At 37.0% G+C, this 25,102-nt stretch overlaps 1 protein-coding gene across 1 annotated transcript in view; it reads left to right on the forward strand.

The window, feature by feature from the left end:
* The first annotated feature begins 3,169 nt into the window (after positions 1-3,169).
* The window catches only part of LOC110899791 (heat shock 70 kDa protein 18), a 29,049-nt gene continuing 7,116 nt past the window's right edge, over positions 3,170-25,102 (forward strand). Inside the window, 3 exon segments of the mRNA XM_022146681.2 lie at positions 3,170-3,395; positions 3,662-3,881; positions 3,981-4,978. Of these exon segments, the coding sequence (XP_022002373.2) occupies positions 3,662-3,881; positions 3,981-4,978 (1,218 nt within the window). The 5' untranslated portion in view covers positions 3,170-3,395.

Below are 25,102 nucleotides of genomic sequence, written 5' to 3' on the forward strand. Positions count from 1 at the left end.
TAAAATGTAACTACTAACTAATTATCTATAGTTTCGTTAAATATGAGGGATTAAGGTGTAATCTAAATGAGAGAATTAAATTGACAGTATTTAGTCACTTGACATTCTACAGCTATTAAACATTTTAGGATAATGACTAAGTACGTTTAGCTTTAATCACTTGTACACGAATGCATCATCTATTTGTACCTTTTAATCCACACGTCAATACTGATCAGGACAACTATCGAAGAAACATCGACAAAAATGAGTAGATTGTCACGATAGTTTTAATTTTTTTTAAAACGTTATAGTTTAAAGGATATGGCAAAATGCGTAAAAGAATTATAAGTTTGTTGTGGGGGGAGGGGGGAAGTGTAACTAATTACCTATAATTATGTTAAAACTCAGAGATTTGAGTGTGAGTGTAATAAGATGGGAGACTAAAATATAATTATTGTTTAAAAGACCAATTTACCCTCATTTTAGGGGTATATTTATAAATTAAGAGGGAAAAAGTTCTTATTTTTTGTTATCTTATAATACCCATCCCTCATACATTATAATAAATATATATAGAGTTAGGTTCCGGTACAAATAGGTCACAAATTGGCTTAACGTAAGAAGTGAAGCAGGGAACTTTTTTATTTAATTTTTTTTCTTATCTTATTAAGCACATATTTTAGTTGCAGAATCTAAAAAAAATGTATAAATAACACTGGTAGAGTAATATAATTACCCTAGGATAACTATGTCCACTAGACTAAATACATTAACTTTTTTTTTTATTTTGTAACTAAACATCATGCTTAAGTAGATGGAAAAAAATTAAAAAAAAAATCTCCTTATTCACTTCTCATGGTCTTATCATTTAACATTTTTATTTTTAAAATTATTTATTTTGTTAAAATTTATAAAGAACAATTTGCTACAAATTTTTGACAAATTTAACATTTTATTTTTTAAAATTATTTATTTTTCTAAAATTGATAAATAACAAATAAAATAACTTTTTTTAGGAAATTTGTAGTAAATGGTGTTAGTTTGCTACAAATTTTCGACAAATTTGACATATTATTTTAAAATTATTTATTTTTCTAAATATGAATAATTACAAATAAATTAAGTGTTTTTAGGAAATCCGTAGCAACTAATGTCAATTTGCTACCAATTTCCGACAAATTTTTTTTCTTTAAATTATTTACTTTTCAAAAATTAAGAAATGAAAAATAGATTAACTTTTTTTTTGTCGAAAATATGTAGCTAACGGTATCAATTTGTTACAACTTTCCGACAAATTTAGAATATTTATTTTGTTATTATTTATTTTGTTGTGGTTACAAATTATATAAAATTTTAATTTATTTTTTCTGAATTTTGGCGAAAAGCTAATAAATGTTGTGACGAAATTGCTACAAGTGGTTGTTGTGTGGAAATTTTGTTGGAAAATTGTAAAAAAAAAAAAAAATGGGTTTTTTTTGGTTTTCTTTTTTGTTAGAAAACCGTAGAAAACTTCTAACAAAATTTGAGTTGTGGGAAACTTTTGTAGGAAAATATGTGGTTTTCTAGGAGTGTTTTTATGTTAAGACCAATGTTGTAGAAGGCGCTAGGCACTAGTCATGCGGTGAGGTACCTAGGTATTAATCGGGATTAATAGGGATTAATCAGATTAGACTTTTATATTTAATTTTACAAGTTTAGGAACCATATGTAAACTAGTGAAAGATAGACGGGGCTAAATATCAAAATATCCAAACTTAATATAACCTAATACCCACCCACGTTTTCATCAGACACAACCCATACTCTAAAACCAATTTCGCTTCTTCTGGATTATTTCTTCAATATTGTTCGATTTTGCACATTGGAGACAAGTGCAGGTCAGATTTAGGTTCTAGTCAAGGTAAGAACTCGTTCTAATTTGACTGTACTGTTCTGATTTCAACTCATTTTGATCCAATTTTGACCTCATACTTAACCGACTAGGCCCGATTTAAAGCGATTTTTGACTGATTTTTACGAGTTTGACCATTACCATCTAATTTGACCGATTTGGCTATTTCTGGGCGATGGACCTCCGATTACCGCCTAGGCGCCGATTAATCGATCACCTAGGCCGATTTCTGCAACATTGGTTAAGACCCATTTGTATTTGATTCTTACACTATATATATATATAACCACACATTCTCGCTAGCATACAAATTTACAAATATATAACTATAATAACACAGGATGACAAGCTTATAAAGTTATAAAATCTACATCTTACCCTTCTCAGACCCTGCCTTAGCTTTGCTATTAGTAGGATTCACTAAAGTGACGAGGTAATTTGTGTCCACAACCCTCAATAAGTCAATGAAACGATTTTCGTTAACGAGATCAGCCAATTTAGGGGTGAGGACGGAACATATGCACTCAATATGGCTAGCTCGAATTCGTTGGCAACAAGATGGTGATGAAAGCTGACCATACAATAAACTTTTGCATAAGTTTACAACAAGTCTCCTTTCTTTCTTGCACTGACCAGCACTCGGTGCGGCACTAAACATAGCCAATGTATGCTCATAGTTTTAGTATTGTAATGTTTAGGAACAACGAATTTCTTTAATCATGTCATCTATGGGATCGACTTGAACCTGGCCAAGACCTCCAAACCTAGTTGTGCCTAAAGACTTTCCCTTTGCCAGTGGGTCACTAACCCATTGGTTCTCATTGATAGTTGATGAAAAGAAATTATTATATGGGTTATGGTCGGGAACATGTCCTCTTTTCCTAATTCTATTCAAGTAGGTACCCGTGTTCTTGAGGAGTTTCATGCCTATTAGTCCGGATCCATACCTTGGTCGCTAATTACTCCGTCCATTGGATCTTGAAAATAAGTTCATTTTGCCAATTTTGTTTCAATTCGAATGCGAGTTCCTTGATTGATTCCCCATTTATCATCTATATTCCTTACTTCACCTGCTTGTTTAAGAATTTCGCTGTAACTTTCATCTTAAGTTGTTACTTTTCTGAATTATTAGTTTTCAATAACCTTTATGGAATTGTACATGTCCACTTTGTTTTGTTGCTATGTTAGTGTGATGTCTAGTCACACGCGTTTGAAAAATGATGAAAAAAGAGAAAAAAAGGTAGTAGAAAAGTAAAGTAAAAAAGAAAAAGGAGATAATATTGTCGTTTAATTGCAACTATTGTAAAATGAAACTTAAGACACCCATATATCAGCCATTGTTCCAGCGGACATTGAAGATCAATTTCCTGCCACAACCCTCCATAAAGCGCACCCTCATCAGTCCCTATCCGAACTGGTTCGTCCAATGAACGAAGTCTGTTGAGTTGCAAGAAGGAACATCAAAGATCACGTTAACGGGTTGGAGAACCAGCTTTGATTGCCATTAGGATAATATATTAAGGTAAACATCATATATCACATGCTTTGGATTAGACATATGGGTTGTTTGATTTTAAATCGTGATAAAATGTTTGGCTTGATTGGATGTGACTGATAAAACGAAGAGGAGACTATCTAATGCAAGCTAGGTGTATGCAAACTTTGAATATATTGTTTCAAAAAGTTAAAAAAGATTACATAACTTAACTAACTATAGTTTCTGATCCTAATTATTTTGTAATTTTAATACTACAATGTGTATTCATTGCATTTATTCCTTATACCAAGATGTCGAGAAAAGTTAAAGCAACTCCAGTCGGTATTGATCTTGGAACAACATACTCCTGTGTTGCTGCCTGGTTCGATCAACACAACCGTGTTGAGATCCTACCTAATGAACAGGGTAATACCATTACCCCATCATGTGTTGCTTTCAACGACACGGAACATTTGGTAGGTGAGGGTGCCAAAAACCAAATCACTAGGAACCCTCAGAACACTGTTTTTGGTAAGTTGATCTCATGAACAACTTTGATGTTTATTAGACATTCACACAAGAATTCATAGATGCTAGCTGATCAATTTTATGTACTTTGATGTTAATCAGATGTTAAGCGGATTATGGGAAGCAGATTCAGCAATATCAGATTGCAAAAAGACATAGAATCGTGGCCTTTTAAGGTTATTGAAGGATCTAGTGATAAACCAGTGATCGTACTTGAACACATGGGTGCAAACAAGGAGTTTTCAGCTGAAGAAATATCTTCCATGATTCTAAAGAACTTGAAAGAGGCTGCTGAGGCATACCTTGGAACACCTGTTAGAGATGCAGTGATTACCGTCCCTGCATATTTTAGTGACAAGCAACGCCAGGCAACAAAGGATGCCGGTACGCTGGCTGGTCTCAATGTCATGCGCTTGATCAATGAACCCACAGCAGCTGCAGTTGCCTATGGTCTAGACAAGTTTGCTGATCCAAACCACCCGCACCATAAAAACGTTTTAGTCTTTGATTTGGGTGGGGGGACATTCGATGTGTCACTTCTTGCTATCAGCAAGGAAGGAACCATAACTGTTAAAGCTGTTGGGGGTGACACTCGTTTGGGTGGAGAGGATTTTGACAAGGCGATGGTTGATCATTGTGTACAAGAATTTAAGAGAAGACAAAATAAAGATGTCAGTAAAAATGCAAGAGCAATGGGAAGGTTGAAAGTTGCGTGCGAGAAAGCAAAGAGGGATTTGTCTTCAACAACACAAACGTCGATTTCCATTGATTGCTTGTATGATGGAACTGATTTTACGATGAAATTCACCCGAGCAAAGTTTGAAGAGCTAAATGCTAGCTTTTTTATAAAGTGTATTGAACATGTGGAAAGTTGTTTAAGAGATGGGAATATGCAAAAACATGATATTGATGATATAGTCCTTGTTGGTGGGTCAACTAGGATTCCTAAGGTACAACAAATGCTAAGGGACTTTTTCGACTCGAAACTACTTTGCAAGAGCATTAAAGCTGATGAAGCTGTGGCTTATGGTGCAGCAGTGTTGGCTGCAAACTTAAGTGGTATTGGTAATCAAGTTGTGAAGGATTTGATACTTTTAGATGTCACCCCTTTGTCCCTTGGTACCCGTGTCAACGATGAAGACATGGATGTAATAATCCCAAGGAACACACCTATACCCACCATGAAAGAGAAAATTTATGTGCCACTTAAAGATAACCAAGAATCCATTATAGTCGATGTGTATCAGGGTGAGTGTCGAAACGTGAAGGACAACATCTTCCTTGATGAGTTTGAACTTCATGGTGTTCCACCGGCTCCTGCTGGGAAACAACAAATTAAGGTTTGCTATAGCATAGACTACAATGGTATTCTTGAGGTGTTGGCTGAGTTGGAATCTACCGGTAAAAAAATAAGTATAGTAATTGATGGAAGTGGAAATGTGTCAAAGGATGACATTGAGAAGATGCTCCAAAAGATTGAGCTATAAATTTTATTATTTAGCATTGCAGATTATATATGTTGCTTTAAATTATATATGATAAATTTCTTATTTAGCATTGCAGATTATATATGATAAGAGCATTGGTAATGTTTGTACTTCAATGAAGTTTGTATTGTTTGTTGACAACTACAAATTCTAATATATGTTTGCTCTAAATTAAGCATCTTTACAGGCACCTCGTATATATGATTCTGGAATTATTCTGGGGTGAGCATAAACCGAATTCACCATAACCGATGTAACCAAATTAACCGACTGTTTGGGTTTTTGTATTCTTGAAAGCGGGTTTTTCGGTTCGCTTCCAATTATGCTTGTGTTACAACTCTAGCCCTTTTGTATTTTTGTGGTTCATAACGTACTGAATAGTTTCGGTTTGGTTTCGGTGCTTGGGACTAGAGTTAAATTTTTTAGTGTTTATGGTTAATAACTTTCTTAGATATTTATAACTCTAGCCAGTTTGTATTGTTGTGATTCCACGTAACATATGCCTGCTTTTCTTTATTAAATTCATTATGGTAGAGTTTAGTTAAGAAGTTTGTTGATTTAAAACTCTTGCCACTCGGTATTCAACTTTGTTGATTTAAAACTATAGCCATTTGGTATACACTATGCCCGACAAAATGGGTGGAGCGGTTTGGGTAACAGGCTTGTTTGTGTTTGTTTGTTAAGAAATATATGTGTTCACGACCTATTCGAGAACACTTACCAAACAAGATTTTGTGTTTGTGTTTGTTTGTTAGGAAATGAAATTTTTTGTGTTCATTTGTGTTTGTTTGTTAATTTTAGGCAACGAACATAAACGAACTTTGATGAACACAAATAAGTGCAAACTAATGTTCATTGACAAATGTAAACAAACGAACACAAAATGTTCATGAACATAATATATAATATATTGACACTTATTAAATATTTTATTGTTGGATTTTTGAAGTATTTAAATAAAATGTAAAAACTAAAAACACTAATAAACTATCAAACACAAACGAACACCTTACCGACGTTCACTAGCATAAATGAATGAACGCGACCACTGTTCATGTTCATTCATTTAACTAAACAAACGAAATTTCTTGTTTGTGTTCGTTTGTTAACGAACGAACACAAATGAACTTCTTGCCAAATAGTTCACGAACTGTTCACAAAATCTTTGGTTCGTTTGCAGCCCTAATAGTGAGTTTTTATAAAAAGGGTCATTTTGGTCCAGGTCGAAATGGTTTTGGGTTGAGATGGGTCATTTAAAAAAAATTTCAACTTAGTCGGGGTAAAAGCTCCCTAAAAATTGCTTGGTTTTTAAGCGAGCCGAGTCAGGCCGACTTGGTCTATATGTAATAATTAATTTATTATATATTTCTTACTTTTAATAAAGAATTTCAATTGATGTCATATGAAACTCTCTTCTTTAATTTATTGATAATATTATTAATATTAATATATTATGAATATATACAACTATTACTATCAATACTATTACTAATAAATACGAATACTTTATATAGATAGACATTTTTAGTATATTATTGATATGTGGTTTGATGTTATTAATATTAATCTATCCTTTCTATAAAAGGAGAAAACTGATGACATAAGAAAAGCTGCGGACGGATGTTGCAAACGGATGGAGTGTGTGTGGTTTGGAAAGTAGTACGTTTTGTACATTTGTTTAAATTGTGGTTTCTAACCGTGATAAGTTCATTTTTACATTTCCGCTGCAAACATAATGTACAATTTTAAGACTTTTAAACTAAATCACCAATTGTATCATTTGGAATAATTTACACATTCCGAATACGGTTCAAAATAATTAGTGGCTGGATCCTGGGCAGTCGCACTCCTTGTGGTAATACTCCGCATGTGGAAATTTTGAGGGTGTGACATTAATAGTAGAATAAAGAATAGGTCTGTTTCTTGGACCGAATGGAGCAAGTTTGTATATATGTAATCGTTTTGGTTGGCCTCCCCGATTCGTGGGCTGGTGGTTTTTTAATGAAGTTTACGTTTCAAAAAAACATCTAAACAATCACATCTAAACAGACGGTTAACCATATTCAACTCCCAATCGACAATCAAACTGCATAGAACAGATGTGGAAAAAATTTAGATCAAATAACTCTCAATCTTATTAACTCAACTATTACAGACTCTTAAACCATAACTCGGTTTCTCTCGTGTCTTCTCTCTTAATAATGTCTAACCCTAACTTGGTTTATATAGGCTTACCCTAACTTGGTGGCCAAGACATTACCAAATATAATTATAACATAATTAGGAAACTTAACCAACTATGGCCAACTTGTCAACACCGATCCCTCAAGTTCACCGGCTTGTGACTTGAAGTCCGCAAATTACCAGCAATCACCCTCGTAATTTCGGACTCAAAAAAGGTAGGTCTTCAAGTCAAACATGTCTTCATTGCCTTGAATCTTTTGGAAGTTTCCTCGATCTCTAACTGTGTTTTTCGGCTCCTTCCTAGCTCGAACATTCTTGCAACCTTGTACTTGACTAGTCCTTTGTCCATGACTCATCCTTTGGTCATATGAACTCGCACCACCATTGACTCGGTTGCGATCATGAGCAAACTGTCACGTCCCCCGACCCCACCTGGACGGAATCGGGAGCCGCGAGCAGCCAAGTGGTACCGGTGGTATATTATTGAAAAACATTGCAGCGGAAATTTCATCAGGACCGTGAGTTAGGAAAAATATCAGAGTTTAGAAACACCGGATTTTATTTAAATAGATGGAATAAATTTCATGTTTTACAAAGGTAGCTTTTAATATAAACTTGATTACATAAAACAACTTTTCTTAATTTTTATTTAATTGATAAATCAAGCCACTTCTGTAAGCCTTTTTGGTGTCGTATCCAACTCTTATTCCGATCTACTGTAATTACCTGAAACGCGTTTTAAAAAGGTTTTGTCAGCGGGAAATACTGAGTGAGTTCATTCAGGTTTATACAAAAACGTATTTGTTATAATTCACAGTATTAAGAGCGATTACAATGTTTATATGTCAACCAACTACCCACAGTATTTGTCACTCGACTCGTTTCGGTGACTGTGGTCATATCACTGTTGGGTCTGTTCACCCAAAAGTGAAGTATATCACTATTTAGGTCCGTTCACCTAAAAGTGACTTATCATGATTTAGGTGCGCCCACCTAAACTGATAAAAACAGTAGTAATGTGCACAATACCCCACATACCGGCTGTAATTGAAGACTACATAGACTTAATCCCTGTAATTATAACTTTGGAAAATAATTTGGAGTATTGTAAAACAATTGATAAAAAGAGAATGACTCACATTATAAGTAAGCAGTATTGATTTAACAAGCTTCCTGATTTAATTCTTCTGAGAATTAGCATCTACTTTGATTGTAAGTGTATGGGGTAGTGTTTAGTCTACTGATAAGCTTGATAACCTAATTTAAGCTATAATGCACACGAACTAGGTAAGTAACTAATACAGCATTTACGATAAACTCACGAGATTAAAACCCTTACGACGAATGAAAAAGTGCAATACTTAAACATCTATCAGATTCGCAACGAATGACAGAGTACACCCCGAGTTCGGGTGGCACTCAAACATTCTGTCGGAATCACGATTAATGACAAAGTATAGCATTTAAACATCCTGTCGGATAGTTTCAATCGATCGGATATTGAATTGTGGCAGCGATCAAGTTAATACCCTGTATCGTAGCAGAATTTGAGCTAGTGTGTGTTTGGTAGTAATCAGGTGATATCTCGAAGTGTAAAACGAATTTGTTCGTCATTCCAACGCAGAAATCTAAGTCCCACACCCCTCTATTTATAGCTGGAAAATGGTCTCCCCCTAGTGTCGCGACAGGGAGACCTGTCTCCTTCGCGTGGCGCGACGGGTCCAATTTCAGCATAGGGTTGCTTCGTGTCCTGGTAGCCTAGCTGAGTCGACGGAAATTGAAAATTCTATTTTGACAACAAACTGTGATGATAATCGTCAATGGGGAATATCCCCCTGAGTTTTAGGGGTCCTGATCCTGATTCTGATTGTTCTGAAAATTTTAGGAGTTGTGCAGGATTACTTGGGTGTCTTAATTAGGGTTTTCCTATTGGGCAAATAAAATAATAAATAGTAGTTTTGGTGAGAGTTGTTATGGTTTGGGATAAAAAGGAATAAAAATGGTGAGAAAAGAGAATGGACCCACTTTAAAACTTTAGGATTCAACTAGAAAATCTTCTGGTATAAATTTTGGGTATAATTTCTAAGTTATTAAAAATATATAATGCGCTCATGTTAAGTATAGTACCCCTAATTCAACCTTATCCCGATGTCCCGAGACAGAATCCCAACGAACTTAGTCGGGCAGAGCCCTGACATGAGTTATTGGTTCCAGATCAATCGAAAAGGGTAGCGGTGATCGGGAGTTACAATACTTAAAACGGAGCAGGGCTTTATTACTATGTAAAAATAAAATAAATAAACACTAGAGAATTTTTAGAAGGGGAATTGGCATGTAATAATCCCACCTAGACCTTATTGGCCATTAATAATCCCACCTCAGAATATTCCCCCCACTAGTCCCACCTTTCACATATTTTTCCTACAATGGTCCCCCGTTAAAAAATCTTAACGGAGTTAAGCTTTTTTCCAAATTGCAAACAGATTTTTAGGGCATTTGATCAGAACGATGATACGAGTCCATTGATGTAAAACTTACTTCGAAATGGTGCTTCAAGTGACTTGATTTTGGTTAATTGGAAATTTAAACACCCGAATTGAAGCGTTGTTTTCATCATTTGGAGCACCGTTTCGAGGCAAGTTTTACATCAATGGACTCGTATCGTCGTTCTAATCAAAAGCCCTAAAAAATCTGTTTGTAATTTGGAAAAAAAACTTAACTCCGTTAAGTTTTTTTAACGGGGGACCATTGTAGAAAAAATAGGTGAAAGCTGGGACTAGTGGAGGGAATATTCTGAGGTGGAATTATTAATGGCCAATAAGATTTAGGTGAGATTATTACAGGCCAATTTCCCTTTTTAGAAAGAAGAAGATGGGCGATAGGTATGAGAAGGAATGTTTATTGAATTGTCCTCATTTATATAGTTGTTAGGAAACTCATGATTTGGTAAGACACGTACCTCCTTCTCATCTACATTCTATTCATGCATGCTATACATGAGACACCTTGCATGAAATTATGAAATGTAAGAATTTGATTATTTTCGATTATTTTATTATACATGTAGACACTTCACATGCAATTAAATTTTCTAATTATTTTATTAATGTATATATGTTACACGTACATATCTATAACCATTCAAATAATATTCTTATTTTATTATTATATATATTATAATTAATTTAACTGTTTTACTTATTTGGCGCTTATAACTTCTAAAATATGACGTTCTAGAAAACAATGAATATGTCATGAGAACGAGAATAATTTTATCTACATTTTGAACCAAGTTTCATTCAAAACAGAGTAGGTTCAAATATAATGTATTTTTATAATATAATTATTATATGGTTACTAGGCTCGTATAGGTACTTCATATTTCTAACAGTCGACGTATCCGTAATATACCTATCTAATAATATAAGTTTTTATATACTTTTATTTTTAATAGAAAGGTCACCCATATACAGGTCAATTTACTAGTATAATATTTCAACCAACTATATATAAAATATTGTTTTAAAACTACTTAGGTTGAATATTTATATTAAAAAAAACTAGTTACTAGTTACTAGTGGTAAATAAATTTAACCAAACCTATGATTCTTATATAAAAATAGGAATGTTACACAAACACTAGCTTTCATGGATCATTATATGTACCTTCTTGCGTTTGAATCCCTTGCTTAACCTTTTCTTTGAATTCTTGAACATTTTTCTTTGGACTTTGAATTTTAGGTTTCTTCATTAAACTTGGATCTTTGAGAAGATTCTGACTCGTACTTGGCGTATCATCTTTCAGTTCAACTCTTTGTAGATCCCTACCCGCAAAATTCTTTATTCCATTCGTGCTAACTTGTGTACCAGAACTTGCTATCTTGAGGTTGATCTTGTACAAATGGTTCTTGGTCCTTGTGTAACACCCATAAAATTTTGTCCAATTGTGAGGTGACACGTGTCCCGAATTTCCAAATTAAATTAGGTAAGGGGATTTATCATTCCACTGTGTAACAATACATATTAAATCCTCTAACTAATTCCCGACTGTGTGGATGAAGGAAGGAAATTATATTCTACGTTCATTGAAACGTATTTCGTATCTCCGACTAATCCTGATTCAGGGAAGCGGAGAACTTTTATCATGCGTTAACTTAAACGTGTCCCGGATCTCCGACTAATCTCAACCACAAGAAAGGAGATGGACTAAAAGTACCCAATGGCCAAAGATATTAAATCTAAGGACATGAGCTACACATACCCTAAATACCCTTTACATAACTTAGATATAAGTTTTGAAGGGATAGGACCATGTGTACAAATCCAAACATTTTCGTATTCAATAAAATCGTGTATTTTATTGAGGAGAATGCAAAATTATCAATCGTTGCGAAATTTCGATTATTTTCGTGTTCGATAAAGCGTTGTGCGTTATATGCGAAACGCATAACCGTACAACTGAACGAATCGACATCCACGATATTTCCAGGCAAAATCCAAGTTACATATGCCTTAACACCTTTATATAACCTCGATATTAGGTTAAAAGGGGTTAAAGTGACAAAACGCGACAATACAAGTCAAGGGGCTAAATCTGCCAAACGTTGTAACTTTTGCCCCTGCCAGGGCCTTACGGACCGTAAAGGAAAACCCTATACGGTCCATAAGGGGCAATGTTTTCATGACCGGACCGGACGTCGAACCGATCTTTTTACCGGTCCACTGGTTTGAACGGTCGGATCGGTCGAACCGGATTTAAGAACCGGATATGTTATAAATATTATAAAAATTAATATAAAATACAAAATAGTCTGATTGATTTTTTTATAATTTGTACTTGGTTAAATATACATGTAAATCATAAAATAATTAGAATAATTTGTTTGGTTGGTTAAAAGAAAATATGAAATACGAAATATAAAATAAAAATAGAACAATTTGTTGATTGGTAAATATATAGAAAGGGAATTGTAATTTTAGAAAACAAATAACGGCTAAACAACACTTTATAAAAGTAAAAAAAAAAAAACTTTTCAAAACCCACCGTGCATTTCTCTTCCAAGTTCCAACCCTAATCCATCTCACAGTTTCCCAGCCGTCATCCTTTTTTCCTTCTGCTCGTCAGATTTTGGAAACAATACTTCGTCTCCAACCTGTGGTAACCAACTGAAGACCAGCGCCACCACTACTTCGTCTCCGATTCTGGAAACACTACTTGTACGCTGATTGAGTCTCCGGGTTCATCTAATTCTTGACAAGTGACAGTCGATTTTAAAACTGGTTTATTGTTGTTCATCTTAGATCGGCCCAACCGGAAAACCGCTAGATTCCCGGCTTGACCGCCGGCTACTGGTCCGGCCGGCCACCCTCAAAACGGTTTATCTCTCTCAACCAGACCGCTCATGCTTACGGTCCCCGGTCCGACCGGTTCAACCGGCCGGTCCGGTCCGGCCTTCAAATCCTTGGTAAGGGGTCCCCAGGAGTGGTTTTAATGTTTGGGCTCCAAGGAAACCACTTATTCGAATCTATGGGCAATCTAGCCGGTCGTGACACGTCCCAAATATAACAACCCTCGGTAAAACTGACACCTTCATAAATTTTCGACACCCTAATATATTTTAAAATGTCTCAATATGTTTTTATATGCACCTCGTATGTGAAAACCGAGCCCAATATACAATATAACATATAAAATAAATTAAAAACAATAATTATTAAGTTGAGGCGGGCCGCATAGACCTCACCTCAACTTAACGCGGGCCACATCAGGATATAGCCAGACTTCGCCAAAACCTTAAGTTCATGCGGGCCGCGTATGATCTCGCTTAAGTCCATGCGGGCCGCGAGCGACCTAGAATGTGGCGCAGCCCGGTGATGACACGTGTCATCACCGTGTCAAGTCTAGAGGGTGACCGGGCCAAGCTATACGTTGACCGGAGATTGACGCGGGCCGCGTAAGGGTTAGCCTTACTTAACGCGGGCCGCGTGAAGACGCGATATCAGCCCTATAAATAGAAGGCAACGGGCCTTCAGTCTGTTCGCTCATTTCCTTTCTTTCTTTCTTAATTTTCTGTAGTGGCGTTACTATACCCGGGTATTATACCCCCTAAAATAGCGAGGTTCTGCTACGATGTAAGTATTGTAACCCCTGGAGACGTATTAGATACGCTGCCCGATTGATCTAGGGTTCCGTAACGGCTGTCGTGGTTCTGCCCGACGTAGTCGTTGGAATGCCTTCTCGGGGAGGGTATTACTAATGTTAAAATGGGTTATTATACTAACACACGTGCATTTGTGTAATTTATAGATTATCTCCAGGAAACCCTTACAAAAAACCTAAAACAGCAATGTGAGTTGATTCACTTTTTGTAAACCTTTTTGTTTACTGTTTTTACAAAACCTCACTTAATTAAATATATACAAAGCAGTTATTGAGTATTTGTAAAGAATACAATTATAGTGGGTATGTTGGGGTTTTGTATACAAAATTGGTTACTGGCGTGGTAACATCCCATAAGTTGAGTATGACCGTACCACTGATGTTAATTGTGATGTCTTGAATACAAATGTAATTGCGGATGTGCCCTCAATACTGCAAATTGGTTTTTACTTAAACTTGATTAAACTGGGAATCACTCACTAGTATTTCCCACTGACAAAATGTTTTAAAAACGCGTTTCAGGTAACAATATGTGAAAGCCAAATGGAAGCCAGCTGGACAGCACTGGAGGCTTGGAAAAGTGGCAATAAAGTTACCTAAGAATAAAATGGATGTTTTTATTAAATAAATAGGATTTATTCCTATGAAACGTGTGTATTGAAAACTTGGGTTTTTACCCATATGTTTAATGTGATAAAACATGGAAAATAAATTAAAAACAATAATTATTAAGTTGAGGCGGGCCGCATAGACCTCACCTCAACTTAACGCGGGCCGCATCAGGATATAGCCAGACTTCGCCAAAACCTTAAGTTCATGCGGGCCGCGTATGATCTCGCTTAAGTCCATGCGGGTCGCGAGCGACCTAGAATGTGGCGCAGCCCGGTGATGACACGTGTCATCACCGTGTCAAGTCTAGAGGGTGACCGGGCCAAGCTATACGTTGACCGGAGATTGACGCGGGCCGCGTAAGGGTTAGCCTTACTTAACGCGGGCCGCGTGAAGACGCGATATCAGCCCTATAAATAGAAGGCAACGGGCCTTCAGTCTGTTCGCTCATTTCCTTTCTTTCTTTCTTAATTTTCTGTAGTGGCGTTACTATACCCGGGTATTATACCCCCTAAAATAGCGAGGTTCTGCTACGATGTAAGTATTGTAACCCCTGGAGACGTATTAGATACGCTGCCCGATTGATCTAGGGTTCCGTAACGGCTGTCGTGGTTCTGCCCGACGTAGTCGTTGGAATGCCTTCTCGGGGAGGGTATTACTAATGTTAAAATGGGTTATTATACTAACACACGTGCATTTGTGTAATTTATAGATTATCTCCAGGAAACCCTTACAAAAAACCTAAAACAGCAATGTGAGTTGATTCACTTTTTGTAAACCTTTTTGTTTACTGTTTTTACAAAACCTCACTTAATTAAATATATACAAAGCAGTTATTGAGTATTTGTAAAGAATACAATTATAGTGGGTATGTTGGGGTTTTGTATACAAAATTGGTTACTGGCGTGGTAACATCCCATAAGTTGAGTATGACCGTACCACTGATGTTAATTGTGATGTCTTGAATACAAATGTAATTGCGGATGTGCCCTCAATACTGCAAATTGGTTTTTACTTAAACATGATTAAACTGGGAATCACTCACTAGTATTTCCCACTGACAAAATGTTTTAAAAACGCGTTTCAGGTAACAATATGTGAAAGCCAAATGGAAGCCAGCTGGACAGCACTGGAGGCTTGGAAAAGTGGCAATAAAGTTACCTAAGAATAAAATGGATGTTTTTATTAAATAAATAGGATTTATTCCTATGAAACGTGTGTATTGAAAACTTGGGTTTTTACCCATATGTTTAATGTTATAAAACATGGTGGTTTACTCTGATTAAATATTTCCTAACTACGGTCCTGATGAAAATTTCCGCTGCTAAATTGGATAAATAAATGTGATACCACCGAAACTGGTTCACGGCCGCCCGTTCCCGGGAACTAGGGACCGGGGGTTGTGACAGAAGGTGGTATCAGAGCTATGCCACTGATTCAGCCACAGAAGTGTTCTGCTGACATCAAAATTCAAAGTGTTAGGAAATAAATTATGGAAATACGTGTATAATTGTATTTCTTGCTATGTGTTATCTGACTATTTGTTAGTTTACAGTATGAGCGACCAAGGACCTTCTGACGCCTATCGTCAACTGTCTGGTTCGCCTAGGAGCGAAGGCACCTCCTCTTCTCAGCCTACCCTCTCAGGGTATTCTGCTGACACGGAAAAGGAATCTTTGTGTTTAAGGCTCAGTCTGAAGAGCCATTTCCTCAGAAAAAGAGGGGATGGTTCAGTAGGGGAGCGCACGAGCGTAGGAAAAGAATGAAAAAGTTGCAGGAGCAGCGAGTGTTAGCCGCAGCAAAAAGAGAGACTGATGCTTATAATCAGGATATGCTCAATAGGGGTATCGCTAATATCCATATTTTAGCAACCACTGCTGCTGACCCAAACCTGGAACAAATGCTAGCACCCCAACCACAAATCCTGACCAACCCATGGAAGTAGAAAACCAGATAGAAATACCTGATTACAACCCGGAGGAGATACCTAGGGTACCTGCACCAGATCCCCTAGACCCAAACAACTACGACCCCTGGTGGGACGATATTAGGGACTACGTGCAACAAAACCCAATACAGGAAAATGTGCCAATGCCCAACTTAGGAGCTTACCCAGGGTTAGATCCTCAAGATCCCTACAACATTAGTGATGCATATGTTAGGGAAATTTTAGAGAATCCATACCCGTACCAGGCCCCTATGCCTCCGTATCAGGAACCCGTACCCCAGTTTCCAAACCCAGTCCTAGAACCTGCACCTCCAATGAGTGCAGAAAATGTCCAAGAACTTAGGACTTTTGAGGAGGAAATTTTAGAAAGCAGTGAGAGAATGCGACAGGTGGGAGAACGCCTCGTATGGAAATACAATGAGCGTAATATGGATTTTTGGATGAATCCATATCAGTGAATGCGATGGCAGGAACGGTATTAATAATAATAATAATAAACTAATATATGTGTGTATGTGTTAGAAAAAAAAACTACGGATGCCTACTATTAGTATTGTAGCTTTACATTTCAGTCAGTATTGTAATTTAAATTTCAGTACTAGTGTGTAATGATGCATACTATATAAATAGAGTAAAAGTCGCAATGCTCGACGCTTTTGGTTAAAAGTGCGTGTCATGTGATTGGCTATATTCAAATATTAATTGTGATATTAATATTTGATAATTGTTTAAAATTCAGATGGCCGGCGAGGGAAATCAAGATAATCTGAATAACGATAACCAGAGTAACAATAACGTGGTTAATGAGAATCCAAACAACAATGGAAATCAAATGGATAATAGTGTCGTTCAACATATAGTGGCACAAGGAATTATAGATGCAATGCCATTTATTATTCAAACAGTTCAAGAAGCGAATAATAAAAGTAAGCATAGCAGTAAACGACCAAGTGAACCAGAACACAGCGTGAACAATGGACCCGTACTTCAAGCGCCCATTCCCAAAAGAAGAAGAACCATGCCACATGGTTGTTCTTACAAAGAATTCTGGTCCTGTAAACCAATAGAATTCTCGGGCAATGAAGGACCCATTGCAGCCCTACGCTGGATAGAGAAAACTGAGACCGTTCTGAAAATAAGCAAGTGTGCTGAAGAAGATAAGATAATGTTTGCTTCAAATCTGTTTAAAAACGCAGCCTTAGAATGGTGGAACACTATCCTCCAGTCAAGAGGAAGTGATAGAATTTATAACATGGAATGGGAGGAATTCAAAAATATGGTAGAAAGGAAATTCTGCCCTCCCAATGAAAAGGAACAGATAGCAAATAAGTTTCTGAATCTGAGAATGACTGGGGTAGACAGTAAGGGTTACACTACCACATTCTTTGAATATGCTAGGATAGTACCTACCCTTGCATCACCTGAACCAGTGTTAATCTCCCGTTATATCTGGGGATTAATTGGAGAAATTAGACATGTAGTCAAGGCAGCTAGACCTCAAACTATAGAAGAAGCTGTAGAACTAGCCAATACCTTGACAGATGAGTTAATCCGTACTAGAGAAGAAGACCAGAAGAGAAACCTAACCCAAAGGCTTACTCAAGAATTCCGTTCTGGGAATTCCAATCGTAGGAATGTAGGTTCTACCTCTGCACCATACTGCAAAGCCTGCAGAAAGAAGCATTCTGGAAGATGCTCTACTTACTGTAATTTTTGCAAGGCCCCAGGACACAAGGAAGAGAATTGCAAGAAGAAATCCAGTAATGGAATGTGTTTCAATTGTGGAGAAAAAGGTCACATTAGGACAAACTGTCCGAAATTGGCTCCAGCTGCAACCAACAAAAATCCTAAAAATGCTAGAGCATTCGTTCTAACTGCAGACGAAGCTAGACTAATTCCGGACGTCATTGCTGGTACGTTTTTAGTTAATGATATATTTGCTAAAATATTATTTGACTCTGGTGCAAACCAAAGTTTTATTAATACTTCATTCTGCAAACTCCTAAATCAATCATTAACTAAACTACCACAAGAATGTCTAGTAGAAACAGCAAATGGAGAAACCGTTAAGATTTCTGAAGTCTTGCAAGGAGCAAGAATAGAAATTTTTAATCAAAAATTTATTGCAAACCTTTACCCAATGAATCTGGTAGGATTTGATGTCGTGTTAGGAATGGATTGGTTAATAGCCAATAAAGCCAGTATTTTATGTGATAAAAAGGTAATTCAAGTAAAATCACCAAGAGGTGAAAAGATCACAATTAAAGGAGATAAGCCATCTAGATCCACTAAATTCATCTCTGTGATGAAAACTGCAAGTTGTATAAGGAAAGGATCTATAGTGTATTTGATTTCTATAATCACTAAAACGAAAGGAAAAGAATTAAAAGACATTCCAGTAGTGTCCCAGTTTTCAGATGTCTTTCCAGAAGAATTGCCAGGACTACCGCCAGACAGGGAAGTTGAATTCAGAATTCACCTGTTACCAGGGACAGCACCGATTGCCAAAGCACCTTACCGTTTGGCACCCGCTGAAATGCAAGAACTGAAGCAACAGCTAGACGAATTATTGGAGAAAGGATTCATACAGCCAAGCTCATCGCCATGGGGAGCACCGATTTTATTTGTCAAGAAGAAGGACGGATCAATGCGTATGTGCATTGACTACCGTGAATTGAACAAAGTCACGATTAAGAATCGGTATCCATTACCGAGAATCGATGATTTGTTTGATCAACTTCAAGGAGCTCGATTTTTCTCTAAAATCGATTTAAGATCAGGATATCATCAACTAAAGGTACAGGAAGAGGACATTCCTAAAACCGCATTCAGAACAAGGTATGGTCATTATGAATTTACTGTCATGCCATTTGGTTTAACCAATGCCCCAGCTGCATTTATGGACATGATGAACCAAATATGTAAGCCATATTTGGATAAATTCATAATTGTCTTCATAGATGATATTCTAATTTACTCTAAAAGTAAAGAAGAGCATGCAAAGCATTTGCAATTACTTTTAAGTTTATTAAGAAAAGAAAAGCTTTATGCTAAGTTTTCAAAGTGTGAATTTTGGTTAGAACAGGTGCAATTCCTCGAACATTTAGTTAACCATGAAGGAATTCATGTAGATCCAACAAAGATCGAGGCAATTACCAAATGGAAAACCCCAGAGTCACCAACTGAGGTTAGAAGTTTCTTAGGATTGGCCGGTTATTATAGAAGATTTATTCGAGATTTTTCTAGAATAGCCATTCCTTTAACTAAGTTAACCTGTAAATCTGTTAAGTTTGAATGGAGACCAAAACAAGAAGAAGCCTTTAAAATTCTTAAGCAAAGATTAACCCATACACCCATACTAGCGTTACCAGAAGGAACTGAAGACTTTGTAGTCTTTTGTGACGCTTCAAAGTTAGGATATGGATGTGTATTAATGCAACGTCAAAAGGTTATAGCTTATGCCTCTAGACAGCTTAAGAGTCATGAAGAAAATTATTCAACCCATGATTTGGAATTAGGAGCCATAATTTTTGCCCTTAAGATTTGGAGACATTATCTTTATGGTAGTAAGTTTACCATATTCACAGATCATAAGAGTTTAAGATATGTCTTCGGGCAAAAAGAACAAAATATGAGGCAAAGACGATGGATGGAGTTACTTAATGATTATGATTGTGATATCCAGTATCATGCAGGAAAAGCCAATGTAGTGGCTGATGCTTTAAGTCGAAAATATCACGAAAAGCCAAAAAGGGTACGTTCTCTTAAATTAAATCTTCAAGTAGATTAAAATGATCAGATTAGGAAAGTTCAAGAATCAGTAATCAAGGAAGATGCTGAAAAATTAAAAGGAATGATTAAAGAATTAGAACAAGGAACAGATGGAATTTGGAGGTTCCATAAAAAGAAAATGTGGATACCTAAATTAGGAAATTTACGTCACCGTATATTAGAAGAAGCTCATAAGTCTAAATATACGATGCATCCAGGAAGTGATAAAATGTACCAGGATTTAAGGAAAAATTTCTGGTGGATAGGAATGAAAAAGGATGTAGCAGCTTATGTTTCTAAATGTTTAACTTGCTCACAAGTTAAAGCTGAACATCAGAAACCCTCAGGTTTGTTACAACAATTAGAATTGCCAGTCTGGAAATGGGAATTGATAACAATGGATTTTGTTACCAAATTACCCAAAACAAGGAAAGGTAATGATACAATCTGGGTGATTGTAGATAGACTAACCAAGTCAGCTCATTTCTTACCAATGAAGGAAACCTTTAGTATGGAACAATTAGCCAAATTATAAGTAAATGAAATTGTTTCATTACATGGAATTCCTTTATCAATTGTTTCTGATAGGGATAGCCATTTTACCTCTCATTTTTGGTCAAGTTTCCAAAAAGCAATGGGAACCAGGTTAAATCTAAGCACAGCTTATCATCCTCAAACGGACGGACAAAGCGAGAGGACAATCCAGACGATGGAAGACATGCTTAGAGCTTGTGTAATTGATTTCGGAGGTAATTGGGACGAACACTTACCTTTAATAGAATTTTCTTATAATAACAGTTATCACACAAGTATCAATGCTGCACCATTCGAAGCACTTTATGGACGAAAGTGCAGAACCCCAGTCTGTTGGGCAGAAATTGGGGAAAAACAATTATCTGGACCTGAGATAGTACAAGAAACAACTGACAAAATCATTCAAGTCAAGGAACGACTGAAAGCAGCACGTGATCGACAAAAGAGCTATGCCGATAACAGACGCAAACCATTAGAGTTTCAAGTAAGAGATAGAGTATTATTAAAAGTCTCTCCCTGGAAAGGAGTGGTAAGATTCATTAAAAGAGGAAAGCTTAGTCCTAGGTATATTGGACCTTTCAAAATTCTTAAAAGAATAGGACCTGTAGCCTATCAGCTACAACTGCCAGAGGAAATGGCAGGAATACATGATGTATTTCATGTATCTAATCTCAAAAAGTGTCTAGCTGATGAATCACTCGTAGTACCTCTCAAGGATATAGAGGTTAATGAACAACTCAAATTTGTAGAGAGGCCTCTACAAATTGAAGATAGGAAAATTAAAAATATCAAGCATAAGAGATTAATTCTGGTCAAAGTAAAGTGGGACTCCAAAAGAGGACCTGAATACACATGGGAGCTTGAATCAGAAATGCAAAAGAAATATCCACACTTGTTTCAGTAGATCTCGAGGACGAGCTCTAAAACAAGGTGGGGAGGATATAACAACCCTCGGTAAAACTGACACCTTCATAAATTTTCGACACCCTAATATATTTTAAAATGTCTCAATATGTTTTTATATGCACCCCGTATGTGAAAACCGAGCCCAATATACAATATAACATATAAAATAAATTAAAAACAATAATTATTAAGTTGAGGCGGGCCGCATAGACCTCACCTCAACTTAACACGGGCCGCATCAGGATATAGCCAGACTTCGCCAAAACCTTAAGTTCATGCGGGCCGCGTATGATCTCGCTTAAGTCCATGCGGGCCGCGAGCGACCTAGAATGTGGCGCAGCCCGGTGATGACACGTGTCATCACCGTGTCAAGTCTAGAGGGTGACCGGGCCAAGCTATACGTTGACCGGAGATTGACGCGGGCCGCGTAAGGGTTAGCCTTACTTAACGCGGGCCGCGTGAAGACGCGATATCAGCCCTATAAATAGAAGGCAACGGGCCTTCAGTCTGTTCGCTCATTTCCTTTCTTTCTTTCTTAATTTTCTGTAGTGGCGTTACTATACCCGGGTATTATACCCCCTAAAATAGCGAGGTTCTGCTACGATGTAAGTATTGTAACCCCTGGAGACGTATTAGATACGCTGCCCGATTGATCTAGGGTTCCGTAACGGCTGTCGTGGTTCTGCCCGACGTAGTCGTTGGAATGCCGTCTCGGGGAGGGTATTACTAATGTTAAAATGGGTTATTATACTAACACACGTGCATTTGTGTAATTTATAGATTATCTCCAGGAAACCCTTACGAAAAACCTAAAACAGCAATGTGAGTTGATTCACTTTTTGTAAACCTTTTTGTTTACTGTTTTTACAAAACCTCACTTAATTAAATATATACAAAGCAGTTATTGAGTATTTGTAAAGAATACAATTATAGTGGGTATGTTGGGGTTTTGTATACAAAATTGGTTACTGGCGTGGTAACATCCCATAAGTTGAGTATGACCGTACCACTGATGTTAATTGCGATGTCTTGAATACAAATGTAATTGCGGATGTGCCCTCAATACTGCAAATGGGTTTTTACTTAAACTTGATTAAACTGGGAATCACTCACCAGTATTTCCCACTGACAAAATGTTTTAAAAACGCGTTTCAGGTAACAATATGTGAAAGCCAAATGGAAGCCAGCTGGACAGCACTGGAGGCTTGGAAAAGTGGCAATAAAGTTACCTAAGAATAAAATGGATGTTTTTATTAAATAAATAGGATTTATTCCTATGAAACGTGTGTATTGAAAACTTGGGTTTTTACCCATATGTTTAATGTGATAAAACATGGTGGTTTACTCTGATTAAATATTTCCTAACTACGGTCCTGATGAAAATTTCCGCTGCTAAATTGGATAAATAAATGTGATACCACCAAAACTGGTTCACGGCCGCCCGTTCCCGGGAACTAGGGACCGGGGGTTGTGACACCAAAACACTTATATTAATCCTAGAATGATGCTAAACACTTGACATCATCTTGTTCATCCTCAATTGCTAAAAATAGCAAGTTTGATCAAAGTTTTCAAGTGCTCATTTCATACTTTCACTTCTATCTTCTGCTCTGCTTTGTAAGTTCCTAATCATTTTTGGGAGCTTCCTTGAAGTTCTAAACATTCCTAGGATCACTAGTAAGTGCTCATTATCAGTTCTTTTACATTTTATAGGCTTTGAAAGCCGAAAGTCAAGCAAAATCGTAATTTTCTTTGACTTTCGGTTAAGACCATTATGGTCAAGCCAATGTTCGAATCGAACATGGCTACGTGATCGTAATTAGGTAGATGTTAATCCCGCAAAGGTAACCTAATGGCAAAAGGCGGCCTCATACGCCTGCGACCGCAGGAAACATTGTATAGCCAAAGCTCACCGTCTCCGGTTCAAGGAAAAAAAAATTATAATAAATATAATTCAATTGGCGCTCAAACGCCATTTAGGGTTTCTGTACATCAATTGACGCCCAAAAGTCAAACCTCCGCTCCACCATCACATATACATTCTTGTAGAGCCAGGGGCAGAACCACAAGAGGGTCAGGGGGTTGGTTGACCCTCCGGCCAGCAAAATTTTTAGTTTACCTGGTACTTGACGAAATTTATTTTGTACAGTTGAACCTCCTGATTATGTTGCGTAAAGATTTAGAATAGACAAAAAATAGAGATCTTCAAAGATTTTCCGGCAGACATGCGACGGTCCGGCCACGGCGAGCGGTGGTCTGACGATAGCGCTTGGTGATCCGATGGACTTTAGCTAAATGTTTAGTGGAATGAAGAAGATAAAGAGTTGGGTTTTTGAAAAGTGAAACACATCATGTCTGATTCATTTTAATATTCATTAATGGGCTTTAGGGGAATAGGGCTTTATATAAAAAATAAATTTTGATTTTAGCCTAAAATTAAAAACCTAAATTTTTAATGTTTTATTTTATTATCTCATGAAAACTTTACTGTGCCACAGACCTGTTCTTTCTTCTTGGAAAAGCTTTATTTTGATTCTTGAGATTTGAAGTGGACAAGTCAGGTCCACCATTCCATCGGCATCTAATATTATATCATGGGGTCATCAACGCCAACACAAGCAACAATAGAATCCATGGTTTACATATTGACGATGTATGGGTCGTGAATCCCCCATCGGTAAAAGACCACGTTTTCTCTTTTTTTTGCATGCAAGTTCGCAGAACCATTAAACTCCAGGCCGGTGTTACAGTGTCCGTTTTTATCACAAGTGTCAAATGAAGAAGCCGTAGCCTTGGTTAGTCCTTTTATGTTAACTGCGATTAAAAGTGCAGTCTGGGAATGTGACGGTGACCGGGCCCCCGACCCAGATGGTATCAATCTAAAATTTATTAAAAGGTTTTGGGACGTGTTGGAAGGGGATTTCATGAGACTATTTCAGCACTTTTATTCGGCCGAACAGTTAAATAATGGTTGCATGTCGTCCTTTTGCTCTTATCCCAAAGCATTCTGATCCAGGTGGTCTCCATGAATACCGACCGATTAGATTAATTGGTTGTATAAACAAAGTGGTCTCAAAGGTACTCGTTAATAGATTGAAGATGGTAATTGACAAATTAGTCTCGGAGGAACATACGAGATTCTTAGCAGGGAGGAGCATTCTCGATGGGGTCATAATATTAAATAAGGTTATACCATGGCTGAAAAGAAATAAAAGGGAAGGGATGATCCTGAAAGTTGATATTGAGAAAGCATATGACTCCTTAAGTGGAGAATTTCTTAACTCTATGCTTTGTCAAATGAATTTTCCCGTTAAGTGGCGTAGCTGGGTTATGTCTATTGTAACTTCGGCTCGGGCATCGGTTCTCGTGAATGGCTCCCCAACACAAGAATTTACTTGTACGAGAGGATTGAGGCAGGGTGACCCACTGTCCCCATTTCGGTTTGTACTTGGAATGGAAGCTTTAACCTGGCGTAATGAAAAAGGCATGTGATATCGGGGTGTTTAAAGGATTAGGCCTGTCACCAAACGAGGCTCCAATTTCTCATTTCCTTTATGCCGACGATGTGATTTTTGTGGGTGAGTGGTCTTTTAATAACTTGATAAATTTGAAGCGTCTACTTATA

The sequence above is a fragment of the Helianthus annuus genome, chromosome 13, assembly GCF_002127325.2.
Source record: "Helianthus annuus cultivar XRQ/B chromosome 13, HanXRQr2.0-SUNRISE, whole genome shotgun sequence".
Classification (NCBI taxonomy): domain Eukaryota; kingdom Viridiplantae; phylum Streptophyta; class Magnoliopsida; order Asterales; family Asteraceae; genus Helianthus; species Helianthus annuus.